Genomic DNA, 23,571 nt, shown 5'->3' with positions numbered 1-23,571 from the left:
ACCCACTGCTGCCTCACAGGTGTTGGGGGAGTCAGGACCGTCAGGACCCTGCCCAGGAGAGGGAGACACTGGCAGACAGGGCACCCGGGTGCTCAGGGGGAACTCCCCCAGGGTCAGCATCCCTAGGCCGGCTGCAGGTGGAATCCCCACATCCCACAGATCCGCTATGTCAGCTGGGCAAAGGGAGTTGGTCTGACCTGAAGGCAGCTGGCCTGAGGGCCCTGGCTAGAAACTGTGGCTTTGCCTCCTCTGAGGAAAGGCCCCTCTGGCCCTTGAGGCTTAAGAGGGGAACTCAGCCTCACTCCTCTCACTTCCCCTTGGTCCCCGTCACTGCACTGGGCACCTTGGGTCTGCATCTCACTGGATGCAGACTGCAGCTCCCAGTGGGCAGGGCAGCCTCCCTGATGGTGGCAGTAGTGCCTCCCAGCTCACCTGCACTTCCCAGCTGTCTGGCCCCAAGGGGCCTCCACAGCTGCCTGGATTTCTCCTGATCCCCCTTCTCTCTGGCTGCCTGGGTGCCTGGTGGGATGCCCCTGCCTGGCCTTGCCACTCGAACACTTCAGCCGCAATATTTCTCCCAATCCCCACCCCCATCCCGGCCAGATGGATTGCCAGCAACTGGCCTTCTAAGATCCTTGGGCAGATAGAGCTGGTGCAGCAGCAGCATGTGGAGGATGAGGAGAAGTTCCGCAAAATCCAGATCATGGATCAGAACAACTTCCAAGAGAAGCTGGAAGGGCTGCAGGTGGGGCACGGCTGCAGGCTTGCTGAACACACCCCCCACCACACACACACACAGTTCTCCAGGGCCTGGCCTCACTTCTTGCATTCAGGAGGTGCTGAGTCAACATGTGATGGGCGAGCAGATGGATGAATGAATAAATGGCTGAAAGAATGAACCCAAAGGCCGAAGAGATGCCTAGGCAGCAAGCTCCAGAAAGATTTAGAGTAGTAAAGCTCTCAGCTCTTCTGTTGTGTCCTTGGTGGCCCACTGGGCAGTGGGCACAGTGTCAGGGCCCTGGGTCTCCCCTGGCCTTTCTGTGAGGAACCTGCTCACTCCAGGACAACAATCTCCTTAGAACTGAGAGGAGTAGATGTCCTGGGACCTCTGGTTCCCTGGGTTTGCATGGGAAGGCGTGGACACAAGTAGGGCTGCAGGGGCATCTGACCCATTGCTCCTTGGCCTGCAGCTGGTGGTAGCTGGCTTCTCTATCCACGTGGAGATTTCGCGAGCACACGAGATCGCCAACGAGGTGCGGCGCGTCAAGAAGCAGCTGAAGGACTGCCAACAGCTGGCCATGCTCTACAACAACCGCGAGCGCATCTTCGGCTTGCCCATCACCAATGTAGGCCTCCTGCAGGCACCCTTCCCCCATCCCCCCAGGCTTGAGGAAGCATCTCATGTAGATGCAGCTGCCAGGGGGCAGGGCTCTGGCATTTGGGGGCAGGACCCAGCAGGCTGCAGAGTGGAGATAGCCCAACCCTGGCCCTCAGGTTGAGGAGGCCCCTGGTACCAGGCAGGGGGCCTGAGGGTCAGCCCAGGCCTGGTGTAACAGCTCAGAGCCCAGATCTCGGGTGGGAAGAGAAGAAGGGAGGCCAGGCCCAGGTGTGTGGGGGCAGGGTCAGGGACAGCAGCCAGGAGTAAGGGAGAGGGAGAGGACCTGGCCCAAGAAGGGGCAGCTTGGAGAGAGACTGGGGAGTGTCCCAGGACAGCCCCATCCCTGCCCTCCTGTCCCTGCAGTATGACAAGCTCTCCAGGATGGTGAAGGAGTTCCAGCCCTACCTGGACCTTTGGACCACAGCTTCTGACTGGCTGCGCTGGTCGGAGAGCTGGATGAATGACCCCCTCTCTGCCATTGATGCCGAGCAGCTGGAGAAGAACGTGGTTGAAGCCTTCAAGACCATGCACAAGTGCGTGAAGCAGTTCAAGGACATGCCAGGTAGAGAGGCAAGCCGGCTGATCTCCTCCTCCCTGCCTCTGCCGCCTGCCTCTCATGCCTTTCTGTCCTACCCGGCAGCCTGCCAGGAAGTGGCCTTGGACATCCGGGCCCGCATCGAGGAGTTCAAACCATACATCCCGCTGATCCAGGGACTGCGCAACCCTGGCATGCGGAACCGGCACTGGGAGACACTGTCCAACCAGATCAACATCAACGTCAGGCCCAAGGCAAACCTGACCTTTGCTCGCTGCCTCGAGATGAACCTGCAGGACCATATCGAGAGCATCAGCAAGGTGGCCGAGGTGGCTGGCAAGGAGTACGCCATCGAGCAGGTGGGCAACCACCAGTGGGCCCAGCCACCCCAGCCAGGCCCTGCCAGACAGCCTGGCCTCCTGCTCTGGCAACCACAGCCACTTGGGAGGATGACAGTAATAAGCCCCATCCCTGGGGTCACGAGGCCCAGGGATTGAGATGCATTCTATTAAGTGAGTTAATAATGCACATAGAGTTCTTGATAGTGTCCACCATTGCTATTATTCTTCAGTTACTCCTCTCAAGAGCCCCAGGAAGGAGCTGATAGCATTAGCCTCAATTTAACAGATGAGTCAGGCCGGGTGCAGTGACACACGCCTGTAAATCCCAACACTTTAGGAGGCTGAGGAGGAAGGATCACTTGAGCCCAGGAGTTTGAGACCAGCCTAGGCACATAGGGAGACCCCCACCTCTACAGAAAATTAAGATATTAGCCAGGCATGGTGGCACATGCTTGTGGTCCCAGCTTCTTGGGAGGCCAAGGCTGCAGTGAGCGGTGATTATGCCACTGCACTCCAGCCAGGGAGACAGACTGAGACCCTGTCTCAAAACAAAACAAAACAAAACAAAACAAACATACATCAATTAAGGCTCAGAAAGGTTCAGCAACTGGCCAGGGTGACACAGTAAATGCCGGAGGTGAGACCAGCGCCCACACTCCTGCTAATCTTAGCTGCCTCCCAACATGTGTGTACAACCACATGCAGCACATGTGTAAGAGTGAACTGGGCTGAACACAGTGACTCATGCCTATAATCCCAGCACTTTGGGAGGTCGAGGCAGTGGATCACTTGAGGTCAGAAGTTCGAGACCAGCCTGGCTAACGTAGTGAAACTCCGTCTCTAATAAAAACACAAAAACTAGCTGGGCATGGTGGCGCACGCCTGTAATCCCAGCTACTCGGGAGGCTGAGGCAGGAGAATTGCTTGAATCTGGGAGGCAGAGGTTGCAGTGAACCAAGATTGTGCCACTGCGCTCCAGCCTAGGTGACAGAGCGAGACTCCACCTCAGAAAAAAAAAAAAAAAAAAAAAAAAAGAGTGAATTGGCCCTGAATTCAGATGAGGGCTCCCATGGGACTTGTTGCCAGACAAGCCGAGAGTATTTGCCAGAGGGGCCATGTGGAGGTCATGGCCAGGTACTGTCTGCTGCTTCCTTGGGCAGGGCTGGTCAGACAGCATCAGGACCAGCCCCTCCCAGGACTCAGCCTGGCTTGTCCCCCCAGGCACTGGACAAGATGGAGAAGGAGTGGTCGACCATCCTGTTCAATGTACTGCCCTACAAGGCGACAGACACCTACATCCTGAAGAGCCCGGACGAGGCCTTGCAGCTGCTGGACGACCACATCGTCATGACCCAGAGCATGTCATTTTCACCCTACAAGAAGCCCTTTGAGCAGCGCATCAACTCCTGGGAGAACAAACTGAAGCTGACCCAGGTCAGCCCTCCCCCCAGTCCTTCCCTTATCGCTCCCCCAATTCAGAGACCCCGGCCCACAGGTGTCACTGATGGTCTCCGGGTGGGGTTCAAAGTGTCGCAGTGCCTTGCCCCCATTCACACAGCCCTGGCTGTCTGGCAGACCCCGCCCCAGTGCATTCAGAGGGGGGCAACTAGGATGGGCTCTCCATCCATGAGGTTCAGCTACTGGATGAGGCAAATAAGGGTGTGTAGGGGCAGTATTTCGGTCCCAAAATGTGGCTGAGGATGGGCCTGAGAACTGCCAGCCGGCCTCCCCAGGGCTGCCTGAGCTTGGTACAACCAGGATCTCCTACTGACACTTTCTGGGCCAGATATCACAAGGCCCCAGAGCACCTCAGTGCCCTTTCTGACCCTGTCCTGAGCTTCCATTCTCTTCTCATTTGGAGCTACCTTGGTTGAGGGGACTGGGCCACCAGAGACTGTACTTGTCTTGGGCTCTCAAGGCCAGAGGCAAGGGCTGCCCACAGAGCCCTGGAGGGCAGTCCCAGGGCCAGCCTGCAGGTGTGACTGTGATATCCCCTTCCCTGGGCCTCCCTGGGAGCTGTTCAGAGACCTCCAGTGAAGGTCAGAAGCAAGTGAGGAGGGCTCCTCTGTGTGCCTGGACCACCCAGAGATGCCCGAGCTGGTCAGCACTGTCCCAGGTCTCCCTCTGCTCACGCTGTCCACTCGACCTAGAGTTCGATGCCCGCCTTCCATCTCCTCCAAGGCCCAGCACCAAGCAGCCTCGCCAAATCTCCCTCACCCTCCTTCAAGGGGTTCCCACCGAGGCCATTGTCAGTGCCTCTTACGGAGTCCACTACACATGCTGGGTCCATGATTCAGAGGCAGAACTGGCCCCTTAGTGGGCTGTGGGCCCCTCGAGGGAAGGGACCAGGCCGCGTTCCCTTCTGTTTCCCCTAGTGCCCACCAGGGCCTGGCACAGTGCTGACACTGCTGACTGTGACCCCCATCCCATGAGGAAGAAATGGATGAGTGTATGAGTTTGCGCTGATGCGAGAAGACAAGAGATACATCCTGAATTGGGATTTTGGAGGCAGAAGGGGGAAATGGCTCATTTTGAAGATGTCTCACCCTTGGACTCATGTTTCAGAGAGTATTTTAGGACTCTCACACTCAAGACCCATTGGATCTCAGAGAATCCTGGGGTCATGGACCCAGAAGTCCTTCCAGGAAGGAGGCTGGTTTGTCTCCCAGGCTCCAAGTCTTTCCTATCACTGCAGGCTTTGCTGGCGTGGGTGTGTTCCTTCCTTTGGAAGAGCAGCTCCCCCAGCTCCTTTGGAGGCTTGGGCGTCCTGTGGGGATGTGGGACTTCTCTGGAGGGCAGGCATCCCTGTATCCTCTTTGTTCCCTGGAGTACCACAGATGACAGCACCATCTAGAAATCTCCCTGTAGACACTGGCTCTGGTGTCCAGTGCTCTGCCCAACATGCTGGTGGGGTGAAATGTCTCAGTCATGGGGACAAACCCCAGCTTGGACCCTGACAGTCCATATTGCACCCCTCCCTGCCCCTCCTCTCCCCAGGAGGTTCTGGAGGAGTGGCTGAACTGTCAGCGGTCCTGGCTCTACCTGGAGCCCATCTTTAGCTCTGAGGACATCAACCGGCAGCTGCCTGTGGAGAGCAAGCGCTATCAGACCATGGAGCGGATCTGGAAGAAGATCATGAAGAACGCCTATGAGAACCGGGAGGCAAGCTCAATGGGGGTGGGAGGGGTAGCTGGGATCCCCAAGGGCCCTGGTCACATAGCCTCCTAGTCTCTTCCCTCCCTACACAGAAAAAGCTGGCAGCTGGCTTACTGAGGATTTGGTCTTTTTTTTTTTTTAGACAGAGTCTTGCTCTGTCATCTAGGCTGGAGTGCAGTGGCGCAATCTCGGCTCACTGCAAGCTCCGCCTCCCGGGTTCACGCCATTCTCCTGCCTCAGCCTCCCGAGTAGCTGAGACTACAGGCATGTGCCACCATGCCCAACTGATTTTTTTTTTTTTTTTTAGTAGTGGAGTCAGGGTTTCACCATGTTGGTCAGGCTGGTCTTGAACTCCTGACCTCAGGTAATCCACCCGCCTCAGCCTCCCAAAGCGCTGGGATTACAGGCGTAAGCCACCATGCTTGGCCCATATTAGCATTTTAGAAGCCCTGACAAGTTGTGCAGCAAAGCAAACTCTTTAGCTTTGTTTAACTCTAACTTGTTTGACCATAGAATTTTTTCTGTGGGGCTGATGGATGCAGCCACTGGTTCAGGGAGAATTTTTCTGCATCTTCCTCCCCAGTCCCTGCTGACTGGCTGGTGAGTGCTCTGGGACGAGCCTGCCTTGCTACCTGGACCATGCTCACTGCCTGTTTCTGTGCATGGCACGGGTCCTGCAGGTGATCAATGTGTGTTCCGACCTGAGGATGCTCGACAGCCTGCGGGACTGCAACAAGATTCTGGACCTGGTGCAGAAGGGCCTCAGCGAGTATCTGGAGACCAAGCGGAGTGCCTTCCCCAGGTGGGCGCCACTTGGCCCATGCCCACTCCACCACTGTCTGCCCGTGAGGCTGAGGCGTCCAGGGCCCTGCTCAGGCTAGGGTTCGGGGATGTCCGTAGTGCTGGGGCAGCTGGGGCCCAGGGAGCCTGCACGACCCGCTTCCTCACCCCTGTTCCCCTGGCAGATTCTACTTCCTGTCAGATGACGAACTACTAGAGATCTTGTCGCAGACAAAGGACCCCACGGCCGTCCAGCCACACCTGCGCAAGTGCTTCGAAAACATCGCACGGGTGGGCAGCAGGGCCCGGGGCTCAGGGCCAGGAGCATGGGGCATCTTCCCAGGGAGAACCTCTCTCCTTTTGTGATGAGCCCTTTTAGCAGGAAATGTGGCAAATGACATTCCTGGTCTTTGGAGACACCCCCAGGGCCTGTGGGAGGAAGGTCAACTGCAGAATCTCCAGTTCAGGGCTGGGGGCCCTAGATTTCCAACTCATCAGGGGCTCCCTGTCTCCCCAGCACACTGCAAAACCCATGAGACCAGAGGCCTGTGACCTGCTTTGTCTTCCCTTATCTATTTGGGAGGCTGGGGACATGCAGAGCAGTCAGCCTCTTTCCCCAAAGCCTGCTTCATGCCAGGCCTGGGCTGGGGCCTGAACACTGCTGGGGAGAAGGCAGGCCATCCAGCCTGGGAAGGCCCAGCCAAGATAGACTCTCAGGGGGATGTGAAGTCAGGGCTGTCCTCCTGAGGTGGAGGGCACCGGGCAGGCTCAGCGCTGGGGCTGTGGTGGCCAGGACATCTGGGCATACCAGGGGTGACCCCACTCCTGCTCCCCCACTGCTTGCAGCTGCTGTTCCAGGAGGACCTGGAGATCACGCACATGTACTCGGCTGAGGGGGAGGAGGTACAGTTGTCCTTCTCCATCTACCCCTCCAGCAACGTGGAGGACTGGCTGCAGGAGGTGGAGCGCAGCATGAAGGCCAGTGTGCACGACATCCTTGAGAGGGCCATCAGGGCCTACCCCACGGTGAGCCTCCCACAGCCCATACAGTCTTCTGCCCCTGCACTCCTCTGTTTACTCTCAGTGCTCTCCTGCTCCAGCCGGCCTCATCCTCAGGCTGCAGCCATGAGGTCCCTGGGGGTTCAGGAGGGACTCTGAAGTCTTTCCTTTCTGCACACACTCCAGAAAGTGAGACTCACTCCTAATGATCATCGGGACGGCTATTCTGTTCCCAGCATTCACTGGGTGCCAGGCTCCAGGCTGGGCCCTCTCCTGCAGTCTTTCTCTCAGCCCCATGACCGTGACCTGCAGCTGGGCTCTAGGTGACTCCCCAGCCTGCAGAGTCAGTTCAGTGATATCTCTGCCACCCCGAGAAGCCCAGAGCATAAGGGCTTCCCTGCTCTGGAGGGACTAGTGGCATCAACAACTGGAGTCAAGTCTGAAAGGCCAGAGCGTAGACAGCATTCAGAGGAAGAAGAGAGAATGGGATTGGGACTACAGCTGTCCGGGTCAGCCTGCCCATGTTGTCTTCCCAGATGCTCAGGACCCAGTGGGTTCTGAACTGGCCTGGCCAGGTGGCCATCGCTGGGTGCCAGACCTACTGGACCATGGAGGTGGCAGAGGCTCTGGAGGCTGGTGACCTCAGAAGCCGGCTGTTCCCCCAGCTCTGCCAGCAGGTTGGAGTCAAGAGGACCCCTGTCTGTTCCCCTCCACCCCCGACATGGTATAGGACAGCCCAGTCCCAGTCCAGTCCAGGAGCTCTTTCCTATATTGAGCCTGGAAGAGGCCCAGGGTTGGGTCTAAAGGGGAGTGTCTCACAACCAGCCACCCACAGGAAGGATGGGCCTGAGGCGATGCTGCCTCCCCAAGGGTCAGTGAGGGAGCCACGCACCTGGTCCCTCCTGCACAGTACCGCAGGTACCCATTGCCCTGTGCTCCGGCGCCTTGCCAGGCTCCCCCTCCCAGCATTGAGGGCTCAGACAGCACCACATGCTGCAGGGAGGCAGACACCAGGCGTGTGCCTCCATTCTACTTCCTTCCTCCCCCAGCCTGGTCTCTGCTCCCCTCCCAACTCAGACCATCAGAGCCCCCCGGGATAGAGGGACTGTTCGTGGTGGAAGCCTACCCTCTGTGAAAGGGGAGGGTGAGCCTCCTCGTGGTACCCTGATGTTTGACAGTGCCCCCCACTACTGCAGCTCAGTGATCTGGTGGCCCTGGTGCGAGGGAAGCTGTCCCGTATGCAGCGGGCAGTGCTGTCAGCGCTAATCGTCATTGAGGTCCACGCCAAGGATGTGGTGAGCAAGCTAATCCAGGAGAACGTGGTCAGCGTGAATGACTTCGAGTGGATCTCACAGCTGAGGTGAGGATGTGGGGGGTGCCCCCAGGGCCAGACCAGCTGCCAGGAAGGGGCAGGGCAAAAGAGGAAAGTCAGTTAGCAATAAGCTGGTCCCTGTCCTCGAGGCTCTGGGACAGGCTGGGCATGGGTTCCTTGATGCCCTCAGTCCCAAAAAGAGCCCTCTCTCCTTGACTATATATCCTACCCAGTGGCCCACAGACCCATAGCCAGGCCCCCATCTCCCTGCACCACCAGGTACTACTGGACAAATAACGACCTGTATATCCGTGCTGTGAATGCTGAGTTCATCTATGGCTACGAGTACCTGGGCAACAGTGGGAGGCTGGTGATCACGCCCCTCACTGACAGGTGAGCGTTCCCCTCTTGCTCCTTCCCACCCTCCCTCCAGTTCTCTCTGGCCCAGGAGTCCAGGGACCATGGCCACTCTGGAGTGATCTAGTCCATCAGAGCAGAGCAGGGTTAAGACCAAGGGCTTTGGGCTCAGACCTCATTTCTGCCCGTCACAAGCAGAGTGACTTCGGGCAGGTGACTTGACGCCTCCGTGCCTGAGTTTCCTCTGAGGCCTCCTCAGGGTGGTAATGAGAACTTCATGAGCTGATACATGTAGAGCTCTCAGCACATGTGTGGCACTCAGTGAGCATCTAATGGGTATGCGCTTTCCTGTTTTTATCTGTCCATTCCTCCTTTAATGTGCCAGAGGAACTGAGCTAAGAGACATCATGGGTGAGCCCTTTTCTAACAGTTCTCTCCTACCTCAGTCAGTCATGTCATCTTGCTGCCTGTGTCTAGCACCAGCTGGATTTTCAAGCTGTGTTTTGAGCGAGGGAAGTCAAGTGTGGCCACATGTTGGCCATCCCCAGGGGTCCCTGGGCAAAGTTGGGCAGGGCAGTGAAATGGGACAAGGAATGCGCTAGGCAGGTGTCCACAGGCTCCAGTCCTGACCCCGGAGCCAGGGCTGGGCACACCCAGGTCCCCCAAAGGGGAACAGGGCGAGAGGCCCCAGTCCACAGGAAATTCCAAGGAAAGGGGGAGTGTCTAGGCTATGTGCAGCCCGAGCCCACCTCCTCGCTCTCCTGCAGGTGCTACCTGACACTGACCGGGGCCCTGCACCTCAAGTTTGGGGGTGCCCCAGCTGGCCCGGCTGGCACAGGCAAAACTGAGACCACCAAAGACCTGGGCAAGGCTTTGGCCATACAGACCGTTGTGTTCAACTGCTCTGACCAGCTTGACTTCATGGCCATGGGCAAGTTCTTCAAGGGGCTGGCCAGGTGAGGCTGGGCCTGAGGGTGGCACAGGATGGGGTAGAACAGCCAAGCTCTCCTTGGGGAGGGCTAGGTGAGGACACTGCCTGAGAGGGGCCTCAAAGGATGGTGGAGGGGACAGAAGGGGGTAATAGGCATCAGGGGTTGGTCCCGGGGGCATTGGGGTGGGGAGTGGCAGTGGGTTGAAGACTGAGCTGATGGAGATTGCCCCTGAGGGCTTCCTCCCGAGTGGAGTTGGAGGGGGCCCTCAGAGGGAGGTTGGGCTCTGAACACGTGTGCCCCATCCGATGTTCTGGCCTTACTCAGTGCCGGGGCCTGGGCCTGCTTCGACGAGTTCAATCGCATCGACATTGAGGTGCTGTCTGTGGTGGCGCAGCAGATCACCACCATCCAGAAGGCGCAGCAGCAGCGGGTGAGCCTGGGGGCGCCGCTCTACTCCCTTGGATCTGCCACGTTCGTGCTACCATACTGCTCCCCATTGCAGGCTGAGAAGCTAGGCGCTAGGGTCCGCCCTGGGTCCAGCCTCTCTTGTCCCAGGGGGCACACCCTCACTCCAGTCTGTGGGCAGCTCCCAGGCCAAGCTGTGGGGGATGAAGGAGTCCCCTCCTCGTTACATCCTGACTTTTATGGAAAGCCCCAGGCATTAGTCCTCTCTCTAGCTACGTGCAGGGCGGCCAGGAGCCTTGTTCTGGGACAAGAGCTGAGAGGCTGGCAGTTACCTCCTCCCTGACTCCCCTAGTCAGGCTGAGCTTGCTTAGGGCTGGGGAATTGGGGGTGGAGTGAGTGGGAAGCAGGAGATGTGGAGACCTCCAAGGGCCTGAAGCCAGGAGTTGGGAGGCCATGGGTAGCCAGCCACTGGGGCCTGAGGTTTCAGGCCAGATCCTGAGAGAGGGTCCAACCCATGGTCAGGGGTCCAGGCCTGGCCTACCAGCTACAGCCAGGACAGGAGCATCACCAGGGGACAAGGGGCCCACTCAGAGGAGGGGACAAGGTTGGGCACCCTAGTCCCAGGCAAGTCAGCCTCTTCCTGCTGCAGGTGAAACGCTTCATATTTGAGGGTGTGGAGATCCCACTGGTGCCATCCTGTGCAGTGTTTATCACCATGAACCCAGGCTACGCTGGCCGCACGGAGCTACCTGACAATCTGAAGGCAAGTGCAGGCCCAGAGTGGCCCAGGAAGCACCGGAGCTCTGGCCTGAGTTCAGAGAGGCTAAGTCACTTATGCAAGAACACAATTGCTTGGACTCCAGGGACTGTGATTCCCTATGGCAGTCCCCTAGCCATGGAGGGGAGGCCTCAGGGCCTCAAACTTGTCCTCAGGGCATGGGAGAAGTCAGGCTGCCTAGGGATGTGGTGTGGAGGGGGAATCTTATGAGACCGGTTCGCCCTGGGCCTTCAGGAGAAACAGGAAAACAGGAGCCAAGAGGGGCATCTCCTGGGAGTCATGTGGGGGCAGGTTTGGATCAACACAAAGGATCCACTCTAATGGCAGAGCTGCCAGCCTCAGGGGAGTGGAAGCCTCAGCTGTGGCAGGCTTGATGCAGCAGAGAGTCCCAGTGCATTGGGGAGGAGGGCCGGGTGAAGCAGAGGGTGCTCTGGGAGCGAGCTGTCTGCTATTCACATGTGCACCGTGTGCCCCAGGCGCTCTTCCGACCCGTGGCCATGATGGTTCCAGATTACGCCATGATCGCTGAGATCTCCCTCTATTCCTTTGGTTTTAATGAGGCCAGTGTGCTGGCTAAGAAGATCACAACCACCTTCAAGCTGTCTTCTGAGCAGCTCAGCTCCCAGGTGCGGTCCTGCCCTGATGGGGTTCCAGGGTCTGAGAACTTCTGCCTGCTCCCAGCCTCCAGGGCACCTGCTGAGGGCCAGGCTCTATGCCCGGTGCTTTACAGGCATTACCTTGTGGGCTTCTCCCAGCAACCCTTGGAGATAGGAGTTACATGCCCATTTGTCAGTTGAGGACATTGAGGTCCTAGGTAGCTAAAGGTCTGACCAGGCTCATGCAGTACACAGCAGCGCTGGAGCGGGAGCCAGGAACAGATGCCCATCTGGCTAGTTCAGGTGCAAGAGCCTCGATCATTAGGGCACCAAGAGCTTCAGAACCCCAGGCTGGGGAGCAAGTGCACTTGGGCCTCATGGGGACCAGAGTAGGACACCAGGCCCTCCGAGCCTCCCAGCACCACCATCCTTCCACTCAGCGTGCTGAGCCCAGATTCTAAGGACAGATGGGGCGGCCCAGGCAGCAGTGCTGGTGGATGAGCTTTCCTGTTCAGCTTGGTTCCCAGGCAGGCCCCCACTTTGCAGCAGCAGAGACGAGTCCCACCTCTGGGCTGACATGCTAGCAGCTTAGTTTGTTTTCCATCATGATTTCAGAAAAATATCCCTGGTGTCACCCTAGTGGGCCTTCTCTGGGTCACCTGCTCATCCATGAACACCAATGACTGTGGCCAGGGGTAATTAGTACTATCTTTGGCCAGATGCAGTCCACCAAAATCTATGAGCTAGAAAAGATGCAGCCTGTTACCAGGAAAAGCAGCGGCAGTTCATCACAGTGCACTCCTAGGTGCCGGCGCTCCCACACACCCTTCTTTCCAAAATGCTCCGCACCCCCAATCAGAGCAACTATCCCACATGGTTTTGGAAATGCACTCAACCCTTCCCAAGTAGAAATGACCCAAAGTCAAGCCCAGCCTCTTCATGCGGCTCCAAGTCCAAGATTTCTGGAACATATGCTAGTCTATGGATTGGGTCTATATGGAGCCCTCTTGGTTGGGCACCATGGGGCAGAATGATTAATTTAACTATTTCCAACACACTTACTGTGTAATGAAGAGAAACAGGCTAGGGAAAAAACCACTGTCTTGTGGCCAAAAAGATGGGTCTGGAGAGATGTTATGGGAGAATGCTAGAAGGAAGCTCAAGGGCCATCAAGGCCAAGTTGATTGTTGCACAGATGGGAAACTCCTTCGTTCACTTTTCCAGCACAGCTAGAGTGCCTCCCTGCCCCTGGCCATGTGCTGGGACAGTGACCAAAGGATGCAGGATGGGTATCGGATAAAGGAGGGGCTATCGGGACAGTAAAGTACGGGGTGTCTGGGGAGCCCAAAGAAGGGTCATCTGCCCAGGCTGGGCATGTAGGTGGTCCCAGCAGGTCTGCAAGGGAAGTGCTCTGAGCTGGTGATGAGACTTGGCCAGCTGCCAGGTGGGAGGCAGAGTGTTCCAGGCAGAAGCCTCGGAGAGGGACAGTGCTCACTATGCCTCCTTCTATATGGTGACAGGATCACTATGACTTCGGGATGAGAGCCGTGAAGACTGTGATCTCGGCTGCTGGAAACCTCAAGCGAGAAAACCCCAGCATGAATGAGGTGAGCTCCACCCAGCAGTGCTCCAGGAGTGGAACTCTGGGAGGGCTCCTGGGCAGCTGGAGGGCAGCTGGTCCACCACCCTGAAGGCTCGGCTGGCACCTGCTGCAGGAGCTGATCTGCCTCCGGGCCATCCGTGACGTGAATGTGCCCAAGTTCCTGCAGGAGGACCTCAAGCTCTTCTCTGGGATCGTGTCCGACCTGTTTCCCACCATCAAGGAGGAGGGCACAGACTATGGCATCCTGGAAGAGGCCATCCACGAGGCCTGCAGGAATAGCAACCTCAAGGACGTGGCGGGTGAGCCTTGGGCCCTGAGTGTTCATTGAGGGGCTGGCCCTGGCCACCTTGGAGTCCAGGTCAGGGAGACAGAGACAGGACAGTCCAGCCCCTGGGGCCCTCATACCTGGCCAAGTGTGCTGCAGGCCCAGGCTCTCAACCGAGCAATCCAGGGGCAGGGCAGATGTCCTGGCCCAGTCTCCACCAAAACCCTCCTGGTGGTGGGGAAGCAGGCATTGTCCCCTTCCCAGGCCCTCCTTCCTGTGTGGGCTGAGAGCCCCAGGCTTCTCTTGGGCCTTGCTTCATTAGGGCCTGGCTCTCACTGGGGTGTGACTGGAGCTTCAAGGCCATGTTCTTTGCACCCCAGGCCACTTCACCACAGCCACCACTCACCTCTTCCAGAGGCCTCTTGGCTCCACCCCACTAGCGGGACTTGCCCATGTTCCTTGTTGAGTGACACTACTGGCGTCATCGTGCTAAAGAAAGAACATTTGGGTCCTTCCTTCACTGACTTGTTGCAAAGGCCACCACGTGTCTGGGAGGGCTGTGGGACACACTGCCCTCAAATAGACTCCCTCTCATCCCGAACCTTCACCCCTCATAGTAGGATGAGGGTCTCAGTTCATCCCTAGCCGGCCACCCCCTCCAGCAGGTCCTTTGGTGGGGCTGCAGGGGGAGCTCCTCTGGGAAGCCATGGCCGGTCACCCTGGCCACTCAGGGCCCTCCTTGGGGCCCCGGGCAGTTGATGTGCTCCTGCTCAGCCCTACAAGGCGTCCCCAGGTGCCTTCCATTGTGCTTCAATTCCACATGCGGCTCGAAAGCTTCCTCCTCTGATCACCTCCTGCACCTCCAATAGGGCAGAGACCACCCTTCTTTGGCCAAAGGGAGGCATTTATTCCCTACCCCCGTGGACCTGGCCTCTGCCTGCTGGCAGCTGTCTCTATAGCTCCTGACTGACCCTAGGATCTTGTCTCTAGGAAGTTTGCTCATAGGAGTCAGCACTTAATTGAGGTGGTGCTCTCAGCAGACCGGGGCTGAAGTTGGGGCTCGTGACAGCTGACACTGAGCAAGCTAGTGAAGGCTGACCACCTGACCAACGGCTGTGAAGGAATGGTGGTCACAGTGGAAAGAATGGCTGGCATTTACAGAGCTTCTACTCTGTGCCAAGTTCTGTGCTTAGGCTTCACCTGCCCTTTCCTATAATGTAGGTGCTACCACCATCCTCATTTTATAGATGAGGAAATTGGGGGTCAGGGAGTGCAGTGACTCACCCAAGGTCACACAAGCTAGTGGTGTGGCCAGGACCCAAGCCCATGCTCTGACTCTTGGGCCCCATGCCATGTCCCCCAGGCTTCCTAACCAAGTGCATCCAGCTCTATGAGACCACGGTGGTGCGACATGGCCTTATGCTCGTTGGGCCCACAGGCTCCGGCAAGAGTACTGTAAGCAGAGCCAAGCTTGGCAGCCCGTGTCCAGACAGTGGGCCTGCAGGGGGTGCGGCTTCAACAGGGGTTGGCCTCCATTTGTGCCCCTTGGCATAGAATACCCCTCCCCCCCCATGATCCCCAGCCCACTCCAGCCCTGCTCTCTGGGAGCCTCACTCTCAGGCGGTCCGTCTCCCAGTGTTACAGAGTCCTGGCAGCTGCCATGACGTCACTGAAAGGGCAGCCATCCATCAGTGGTGGCATGTATGAGGCTGTCAACTACTACGTGCTCAACCCCAAGTCCATCACGATGGGCCAGCTGTACGGGGAGTTTGACCTCCTCACCCATGAGTGGTGAGTGACCCCCAAGTCCCACCAGTGATGCCCTGCTCCCAGACCTCTGGAGGCTGTGGGATGCAGACACCCCTCCCTCCATTAGCCCAGTGGAAGGCCAGGTTCTGCAGTCCAGCGTCTGGGATTCTATTCTCCATTCTACTTCCTTGCTGAGTGATTCTCCTCACCCCCCAGGCCATGGTTCCCTCGTCTGTAAAGTGGGGACAATAATGGCACCATGCTTATGGGAAGGCAAGAATGACTTAACATGCTCAGTGCCTCTGCAGTATCTGGCCATTGTCATGATCTGAGAGAAGCTGGTGGGCCCTCTCCGGGCCCCCGCTCCCAGGCCGGGGTGTGAATTTTAGGGGAAGTGCACTGAGATGGGAGAAGGGCAGCTGGATGGAGACTGCTGAGACATCAGAACCTGAGGGGCCTTTCTCTAAGGCTATTCTGTTTCTCCAGACAAGAGTCTCCAGTTCTCTGCTGGGGGTGTCTGCTTGGCTCCAGTGTTCTGGGAGCCCTGTAGGGGATGATCACTGGGGAGGGACAGTTGCCCACCTTCCACAACATGAACCTGTACTGCTTCCCCCATTTCTGATGAAGATTCTCCCCCATATCCACTCCAGTTTCTTATGTAGGTAGGTGGGGGGGCTACCAGAAAAAAGTCCAGTTTCTTATGTAGGTAGGTGGGGGGGCTACAGACCAGAAAAAAGTACCCTGTTAAAAAAAAATTATTCAATGAAACTTTTTTTTTTTTTTTTGAGACTCAGTTTCACTTTTGTTGCCCAGGCTGGAGTGCAATGGCACCATCTCGGCTCACTGCAACCTCCGCCTCCTGGGTTCAAGCAATTCTGCCTCAGCCTCCCGAGTAGCTGGGATTATAGGCATGTGCCACCACGCCCGGCTAATTTTGTATCTTTAGTAGAGACAGGATTTCACCTTGTTGGTGAGGCTGGCCTCCAACTCCCTACCTCAGGTGATCTGCCCACCTCGGCCTCCCAAAGTGCTGGGATTACAGGTGTGAGCCACCACACCCGGCCCTCAATGATACTTTTTAAAGCATGCTGAGGAAGAACGTATTCAGGAGCACGGCAGGCACAGGGACCACTGCACTGGGGCCTTGTAGTTAAGGGGAGAGACTGAGCTCTGAATACAGCATGGGTCAGTGGGAATCTATAGTCAAGGGGCAGGGTGAGCATCAGTGGGTGGAAAATCCAGAGGAAACATCAGTGGTGAGGGGGATTCTGGCTGAACCAACCTAACAGGATTCCAACTGAAGGCAGGCCTCAGGGTAACCAGACATCACCTGGGGGTGGTGTAGGTAAGGAGCCTCAAGAGTGATCAGATATCAAGGGTTCTGGCTAAACTGACTTAGCAGGGTTCTTTGCTGAAACTGGATTTTACAAGGATGTGCATATATGGACACCTAGGAGAAGGTTCCAGAGCCTAAGGCTGGACCAAGCACAGCATCTTTGTCAGCCCTACCAGCCCCTTCCCTGGTGTGTGCTGCCTCTGAGGTCTGAGCCCCCTGGGTTCTGAAGCAGGACCTGGCCACTTCTCACCACACTGCTTTCTCTGCTCTGTCATTTACCCTCCTCCATCCCTGTCTATTGTCTTCCAGAGCTGCGCTGCCTCCATCTCTGCTGTTGCCTCCTCCCCTGTCCCTTTTTCCTGTTGGGATTCCACCTTTAATGGGGCTTCAGCAGGGCGGGGACATAAGCATATGTTTTCATTATACCATGTGACACCAAAAATTCCCACTTTTCCTATTATAATTTTTAAAAGGACAAAGAGATTGAAGGAAAATGTAAAGCAGAGCCCGCCCACCCGGGGGCCAGGCTTCCCTGGGAGCCAGCTGTGCTCGAAGCACAGCCTCCCTGATGTCTCCAGCCCTCTCCTCCCTGGTGCTGCAGGACAGATGGGATTTTCTCTTCGCTCATCCGGACCGGGGCCATCGCCTCCGACACCAACAAGAAGTGGTACATGTTCGATGGGCCAGTGGACGCCATCTGGATTGAGAACATGAACACGGTGCTAGATGACAACAAGAAGCTGTGCCTCAGCTCTGGGGAGATCATCAAGCTCACGGAGGTGCACCCACCTGTCCACCTGCCCACTCTCCTCCAAGGCTGGGTGGGCCTGGAGGCTACACCATGCTGGCCAAACTCTGCCCCCTCACCCCTTTCAAGGCCATGGGTGCATCTCAGGCTGTCACCGTGACTCAGCAAGAGCCCTCCTGCTAGCAGGAGCTTAGGCTCAGTTCCTAGTGCCCCTCCCTGGCCTGAGCTCCCACACCTCAGGGTGTCCCACAGTTGTTCCGAGCACCCTTTACACAGACCCTCTTTCTGTTGTGTTCTGAGCCCACCAGGATGCCTGTCCCACTGCTCCCCGGTTGATGCTGCCTCTTGCCTCCCAGGCCCACTTTCAGTCATGTTGCCTCAGTAGGGTCAGGTGGATTCAGGTGTGCATCTGGTCCTGGCAGTGTGCCAGGGTCTGGGAGATGCCTGACACAGACCACCATGGGGACCTGCCTGGTGTGTGAGGGGCAGTTGTCAGAGAAAGAAGGATATGGCCTGGGCACAAGAGCAACTCACAGGTCTACACTGAGTTCAGCTCCTGAATCCTTCTAAAAGCAAATAGCTGGCAGTCAATGTGGACCTGTATCTGTGCACGGGTTGGGGGAGGGCTCTGGAGCAAAATACACAGTTCCCATCAGATGTCCCCAGGCCTCCAGGGACCTCAAAATGCCCTCACCCCAGTCTGGTCAGCGAACTCCAGGAATCTCCTGGCTTGGGGTCCTCCTCAGGGCTCCAGGGAGAGCCACGTTATCAGCTGAGGACCCAGCGGTTCCTGCATCCCACCCAGCACTGCCCCTGCCCCACAGCCTGCCCACATTGCCCACTTACAGGATGTGCAGCCCCTCCCTGCAGCCCTGCAGCCCTTTCTCCAGGCCTGGGGACTGGCAGCCAGCCCACTCATGTGGTTCGTCTTGGCACCAGGCAATGACCATGATGTTCGAGGTACAAGACCTGGCGGTGGCTTCACCAGCTACGGTCTCCCGCTGTGGCATGGTGTACCTGGAGCCCAGCATCCTGGGGCTCATGCCTTTCATGGAGTGCTGGCTGAAAAAGCTGCCCCCCTTGCTGAAGCCCTACGAGGAGCATTTCAAGGCCCTCTTTGTCAGCTTCCTGGAGGTGAGTGAGGCCATGGGTATGCCTGACCCGGCAGGACAGCAGGGCACTGTGGCTGCCAGCCATGAGAACCGGGTGCCTGCTCCCTGCAGGAATCCATCTCCTTCGTTCGGTCGTCAGTGAAGGAGGTGATCGCCTCAACCAACTGCAACCTGACCATGAGCCTCCTCAAGCTGCTGGACTGCTTCTTCAAGCCCTTTCTGCCTAGAGAGGTACTGGTCCCTCTCCCCACACTGCTCTCCTTGCTCTCTGGTGTCTGAAAGAGAAAATTGGATTGGTGCAACATGGATCACGAGACCACCTGTCTAATTGGCTGTAGAGAAACAAAGCTGTGTGGCAGAGGTCAAGAGATGCCCCTGCTCCACTTCTTCAGGCCGCTTGATACTGTTCCTGTCTCAGCCTGATACTGTTCCCTTCATCCCCAGGGCATCAAGAAAATACCCTCTGAAAAGCTGAGTCGTGTCGCAGAGTTGATTGAGCCCTGGTTCATCTTCTCCCTGATCTGGAGTGTGGGTGCCACTGGGGACAGCAGTGGCCGCACCACCTTTAGCCACTGGCTAAGGCTCAAGATGGAGAACGAACAGGTGAGAGCCAGCAGCCCCCAGGGACCAGGAGCCTCAGCCCTACCGGGCCTCACAGTCTGCTTCTCCTCCTGGTTCCTGGCAGCTGACTCTGCTCTTCCCAGAAGAGGGGCTGGTGTTCGATTACAGGCTGGAGGATGCGGGCATCAGTGGCACCAATGACAATGAGGATGAAGAGGAGGAATACAAGCAGGTGGCCACAGGCCCTCCCCAGAGACTGCACAGGGAGGGTGGCTGCTGTTCCCACAATGAATTATGGCCACACAGGGAGCGGTCACATTGACGGCCACCAGGTCTCGGGTGGGGGTTATTTACATCATCCCATGAATCCTCATGATCCTGTAGAGTGGTTACTGTTGTGCTTGTTTTCCAGATGTGGCAGAACTGTACTTGAATCTAGGGCTGGGCTGAGAGGGGAGACGTTCCAGTACCTCCCTTTCCAGCCATACATACTGCCTCTTCCACATTGATGCGGAGCCCAGGGACTGCCCACCTCAGTTCCACTTAAAAGCCCCATTTTCCCCGAGACTGGGGTCCCCAGGGGTGGGGGGCAAGCTCTTGAAGCCTGCTTTAGTGTCCTCATCGCTGCTATCAGCTAGCAAGGGCTCCAGGAGCCCACCCTCATCCCAAGGTCAAGACCCCAGCCCAGGAGGACAGGGGTGGAAAGGTGTCTGCAGAGACCTGTCCATTACTGTGCAGGGTCCTGCCGGGGGCTCCCAGGGCGCATTTGGGTCTAACAGTTAGGACTGTGCCCAGTGGGATGCATTGGTTTGGCTGGCTGTAGTGATCCCCCCATCAGGGGACGTCTGCAAGCTGGGTCAGGGCTGCTGTGAGCGAAGGGATTTGTGCAGGCAGGGACGGTGATGGGAAGCCTGGACCCAGTGGCCTCTCAGCTTCCAGCTGATACCAGCGCCCATGGTTCTGGCCCCCACATTTCTTGGGTAGCCTGAAACTAAACAGCAAACACCTTTGCATTCTGGGCTGTTCAATTCTCGGAGCGTCTCCTTTCTGCAGAGACTCAGGGCCTGGCAGTCCTTAGGGAGCCCCCCAACCTGGGCAGGGAGAGCCCTCCTATGCAGTTGTGCTCAGTCCCCATTCTTGGCTGTTTGTGCTGGGAGTTACCCTCCCCATGCAGAAAGCAGGGCACAGGACTTTCCATTTCTGCCGGAAGCAACCCTGCACCTGGACCCTCTTGCCAAAGCCCAGCCGTGCAGCTCCTGGCCCTTCTGCACTTGGCCATGGGGCTGCAGCCAGGAGTGGGGCAGGAAGGGGTTCCAGGCCCACCGCCGAGCCACCTATGATTCCAGGTTGCCTGGGTGAAGTGGATGGACTCCTCAGCTCCATTCACCATGGTACCAGACACCAACTACTGCAACATCATTGTGCCCACCATGGACACCGTGCAGATGTCCCATTTGCTGGACATGCTGCTCACCAACAAGAAGCCCGTGAGCACCCCCAGGCCCTGCCTCCACCGTCCCCAAGGCCTACACTGGGGTTTGACCAGCCTCCCACACTGATGCAGGGGCAGCTCCTCCTGTGCAGCAGGCCCACTGCGTGCTCCTTCTGTACCATCCCCGCTCTGCCAGGTGCTGTGCATTGGGCCGACAGGCACGGGGAAGACACTTACCATCTCTGACAAGCTCCTTAAGAACCTGGCACTGGAGTACGTCAGCCACTTCCTCACCTTCTCAGCCCGCACTTCAGCCAACCAGACCCAGGACGTCATTGACAGCAAACTGGACAAGAGGCAAGGCAACCCTCCCTCCTTCCTCACCCCTGCGTCCCCCCAGTCTGGCCAACCCAGCTGCTGTCCCACCTCTCCACCAAATTATGCTCCTGGATTTGCCAGAAACCTCCCAGGAGGAGCTGGCAGCCCCCCAAGGGGCCCAGGGTTCCCTCACAGACTGCTCCAGAGCCTTCCCTCTATCAAAAATTCTTACAAAGCTGGTCAGCGGGTGGGTGCTCGCCCTGGCTGGGCCCTTGGACAGGGCCCTGGGTCTGTCTGTGAGAAGCCTGTTGTCCATCTGCCTGCGAGGTGAGACTCACTTTGAGGGAGCTCAGACTCAAGTCAGCCTGTCCCAGCTGTCCCAGGACACTCAGAACAAGGATGAGGGTGGGTCAAGACATCTAGCAATTTGGAGGAGGCTGAAATTTAGCAAGGGCTTCCCAAAGGCAGAGCTGCCACCCCGTCGCCCCTGGATTCTCAGAGGACCTGGGGCCTGTGGGTGCTGGGCTCACACAGCCTCTCCCCTCAGGCGGAAGGGTGTGTTTGGACCACCTCTGGGGCGCAACTTTATCTTCTTCATCGATGACCTGAACATGCCGGCCCCGGAGACCTATGGCGCACAGCCACCCATCGAGCTGTTGCGCCAGTGGATGGACCACGGCGGCTGGTACGACCGCAAGATCATCGGTGAGTGTGGCTGGCCTGGCTCGCAGGGCAAGGGCTGGGAGTGCTGTGCAAGGGCACAGGAGGCGCAGCACTGAAGGCCTACAGTACTTTAAGGCACCCACAAAAATGTTGTAATTTATCTTAAAATTAAAGGGGGGCCGGCCGGGAGAGGGGTGGAGAGACACCGCCACCATGGCTGCCACAGTCTCTGGGGGTCTGAAAAAGGTGAAGCGAGAGCAAGCGAACGACTCAGTCCCCAGGCAGCGGCAGGGGCGGCGACGGCCCGCTCCAGCCATGCGGAATAAAAACAAGAAGGAAAGAATCACCAAAAGCAGGGAAGAGTGGAAAAAGCTCAAAAGAAGGACAAGACATAGTAGAATCAGAGCAAATTTCTGTCAGGAAAAACACCCTTGTTGCTGTCCCGTCTACAGTGTCTGCTAAAATAAAAGTACCCGTCTCTCAGCCCATAGTGAAGAAAGACAAATGGCACAATTCTTCAACGTTTAGTGCAAGCAATAATAGAGAACTTCAAAAACTACCATCCTTAAAAGATGTTCCTCCTGCTGATCAAGAGAAGCTTTTTATCCAGAAGTTACGTCAGTGTTGCATCGTCTTTTGACTTTGTTTCTGATCCGCTAAGTGACCTAAAGTGGAAGGAAGTAAAACGAGCTGCTTGAAGTGAGATGGTAGAATATATCACCCATAATCGGAATGTGATCACAGAGCCTGTTTACCCGGTAGTCCATATGTTTGCAGTTAACACATTTCGAACATTACCACCTTCCTCCAATCCTACAGGAGCAGAATTTGACCCAGAGGAAGACGAACCGACGTTAGAAGCAGCCTGGCCTCATCTACACTTGTTTATGAATTTTTCTTAAGATTTTTAGAGTCTCCAGATTTCCAACCTAATATAGCAAAGAAATACATTGCTCAGAAGTTTGTATTGCAGCTTTTAGAGCTCTTTGACAGTGAAGATCCTCGGGAGAGAGATTTTCTTAAAACCACCCTTCACAGAATCTATGGGAAATTCCTAGGCTTGAGAGCTTACATCAGAAAACAGATAATATATTTTATAGGTTTATTTATGAAACAGAGCATCATAATGGCATAGCAGAGTTACTGGAAATATTGGGAAGTATAATTAATGGATCTGCCTTACCACTAAACGAACAACACAAGATTTTCTTTTCTTTTTTTTTTTTTTGAGACAGAGTCTCGTTCTGTCGCCCAGGCTGAGTGCAAGCTCCGCCTCCCGGGTTCCCGCCATTCTCCTGCCTCAGCCTCCCGAGTAGCTGGGACTACAGGCACCCGCCACCGCACCCGGCTAGTTTTTTTTGTATTTTTTTAGTAGAGACGGGGTTTCACCGTATTAGCCAGGATGGTCTCGATTTCCTGACCTCGTGATCCGCCCGTCTCGGCCTCCCAAAGTGCTGGGATTACAGGCTTGAGCCACCGCGCCCGGCCAAGATTTTCTTATTGAAGGTGTTACTACCTTTGCACAAAGTGAAATCTCTGAGTGTCTACCACCCCCAGCTGGCATACTGTGTAGTGCAGTTTTTGGAAAAGGACAACACCCTCACGGAACCTGTTGTGATGGCACTTCTCAAATACTGGCCAAAGGCTCACAGTCCAAAAGAAGTAATGTTCTTAAATGAATTAGAAGCGATTTTAGATGTCGTTGAACCATCAGAATTTGTGAAGACTATGGAGCCCCTCTTCCAGCAGTTGGCCAAATGTGTCTCCAGCCCACACTTCCAGGTGGCAGAGCGAGCTCTCTATTACTGGAATAATGAATACATCATGAGTTTAATCAGTGACAACACCGCAAAGATTCTGCCCATCATGTTTCCTTCCTTGTACCGCAACTCAAAGACCCATTGCAACAATATAATACATGGCTTGATATACAACGCCCTGAAGCTGTTCATGGAGATGAACCAAAAGCTATTTGATGACTGTACACAACAGTTCAAAGCAGAAGAACTAAAAAGCTAAAAATGAAAGAACAGGAAGAAGCATGGGTTAAAATAGAAAATCTAGCCAAAGCCAATCCCCAGGTACTAAAAAAGAGAGTGACATGAAAATGTCCAGGGTTACTTGAATGTTTTTATAAGATTGGAGTATGTCTTCACCATGGGGGGGGGGCTCAATTTCACTAACGTTGTATACGAAAATGTCTGCAATAAAAAAG

The 23,571-nt window shown here is 56.3% G+C and overlaps 1 protein-coding gene and 1 pseudogene across 1 annotated transcript in view; both read left to right on the top strand.

The window, feature by feature from the left end:
- DNAH1 (dynein axonemal heavy chain 1) overlaps positions 1 to 23,571 on the top strand; it is an 87,805-nt gene that overhangs the window by 38,151 nt on the left and 26,083 nt on the right. The window contains exons 18-45 of the mRNA XM_017862462.1: positions 604 to 745; positions 1,191 to 1,346; positions 1,742 to 1,940; positions 2,019 to 2,272; positions 3,476 to 3,688; positions 5,252 to 5,416; positions 6,091 to 6,212; positions 6,376 to 6,481; positions 7,037 to 7,216; positions 7,726 to 7,866; positions 8,386 to 8,549; positions 8,781 to 8,894; positions 9,626 to 9,814; positions 10,115 to 10,220; positions 10,845 to 10,958; positions 11,450 to 11,599; positions 13,090 to 13,176; positions 13,285 to 13,471; positions 14,801 to 14,892; positions 15,074 to 15,228; positions 17,124 to 17,301; positions 18,210 to 18,404; positions 18,494 to 18,613; positions 18,827 to 18,985; positions 19,068 to 19,175; positions 20,290 to 20,430; positions 20,572 to 20,732; positions 21,241 to 21,398. Coding sequence (XP_017717951.1) covers positions 604 to 745; positions 1,191 to 1,346; positions 1,742 to 1,940; positions 2,019 to 2,272; positions 3,476 to 3,688; positions 5,252 to 5,416; positions 6,091 to 6,212; positions 6,376 to 6,481; positions 7,037 to 7,216; positions 7,726 to 7,866; positions 8,386 to 8,549; positions 8,781 to 8,894; positions 9,626 to 9,814; positions 10,115 to 10,220; positions 10,845 to 10,958; positions 11,450 to 11,599; positions 13,090 to 13,176; positions 13,285 to 13,471; positions 14,801 to 14,892; positions 15,074 to 15,228; positions 17,124 to 17,301; positions 18,210 to 18,404; positions 18,494 to 18,613; positions 18,827 to 18,985; positions 19,068 to 19,175; positions 20,290 to 20,430; positions 20,572 to 20,732; positions 21,241 to 21,398 — 4,256 coding nt within the window. The remainder of the gene's footprint in view (positions 1 to 603; positions 746 to 1,190; positions 1,347 to 1,741; positions 1,941 to 2,018; positions 2,273 to 3,475; positions 3,689 to 5,251; positions 5,417 to 6,090; positions 6,213 to 6,375; positions 6,482 to 7,036; positions 7,217 to 7,725; positions 7,867 to 8,385; positions 8,550 to 8,780; positions 8,895 to 9,625; positions 9,815 to 10,114; positions 10,221 to 10,844; positions 10,959 to 11,449; positions 11,600 to 13,089; positions 13,177 to 13,284; positions 13,472 to 14,800; positions 14,893 to 15,073; positions 15,229 to 17,123; positions 17,302 to 18,209; positions 18,405 to 18,493; positions 18,614 to 18,826; positions 18,986 to 19,067; positions 19,176 to 20,289; positions 20,431 to 20,571; positions 20,733 to 21,240; positions 21,399 to 23,571) is intronic.
- On the top strand, positions 21,672 to 23,461 carry LOC108522349 (serine/threonine-protein phosphatase 2A 56 kDa regulatory subunit gamma isoform-like; annotated as a pseudogene).

The sequence above is a fragment of the Rhinopithecus bieti genome, unplaced genomic scaffold (genome assembly GCF_001698545.2).
Source record: "Rhinopithecus bieti isolate Rb0 unplaced genomic scaffold, ASM169854v2 scaffold_64314, whole genome shotgun sequence".
Classification (NCBI taxonomy): Eukaryota; Metazoa; Chordata; class Mammalia; order Primates; family Cercopithecidae; genus Rhinopithecus; species Rhinopithecus bieti.
This window is presented reverse-complemented; position numbering and strand designations above follow the sequence as displayed.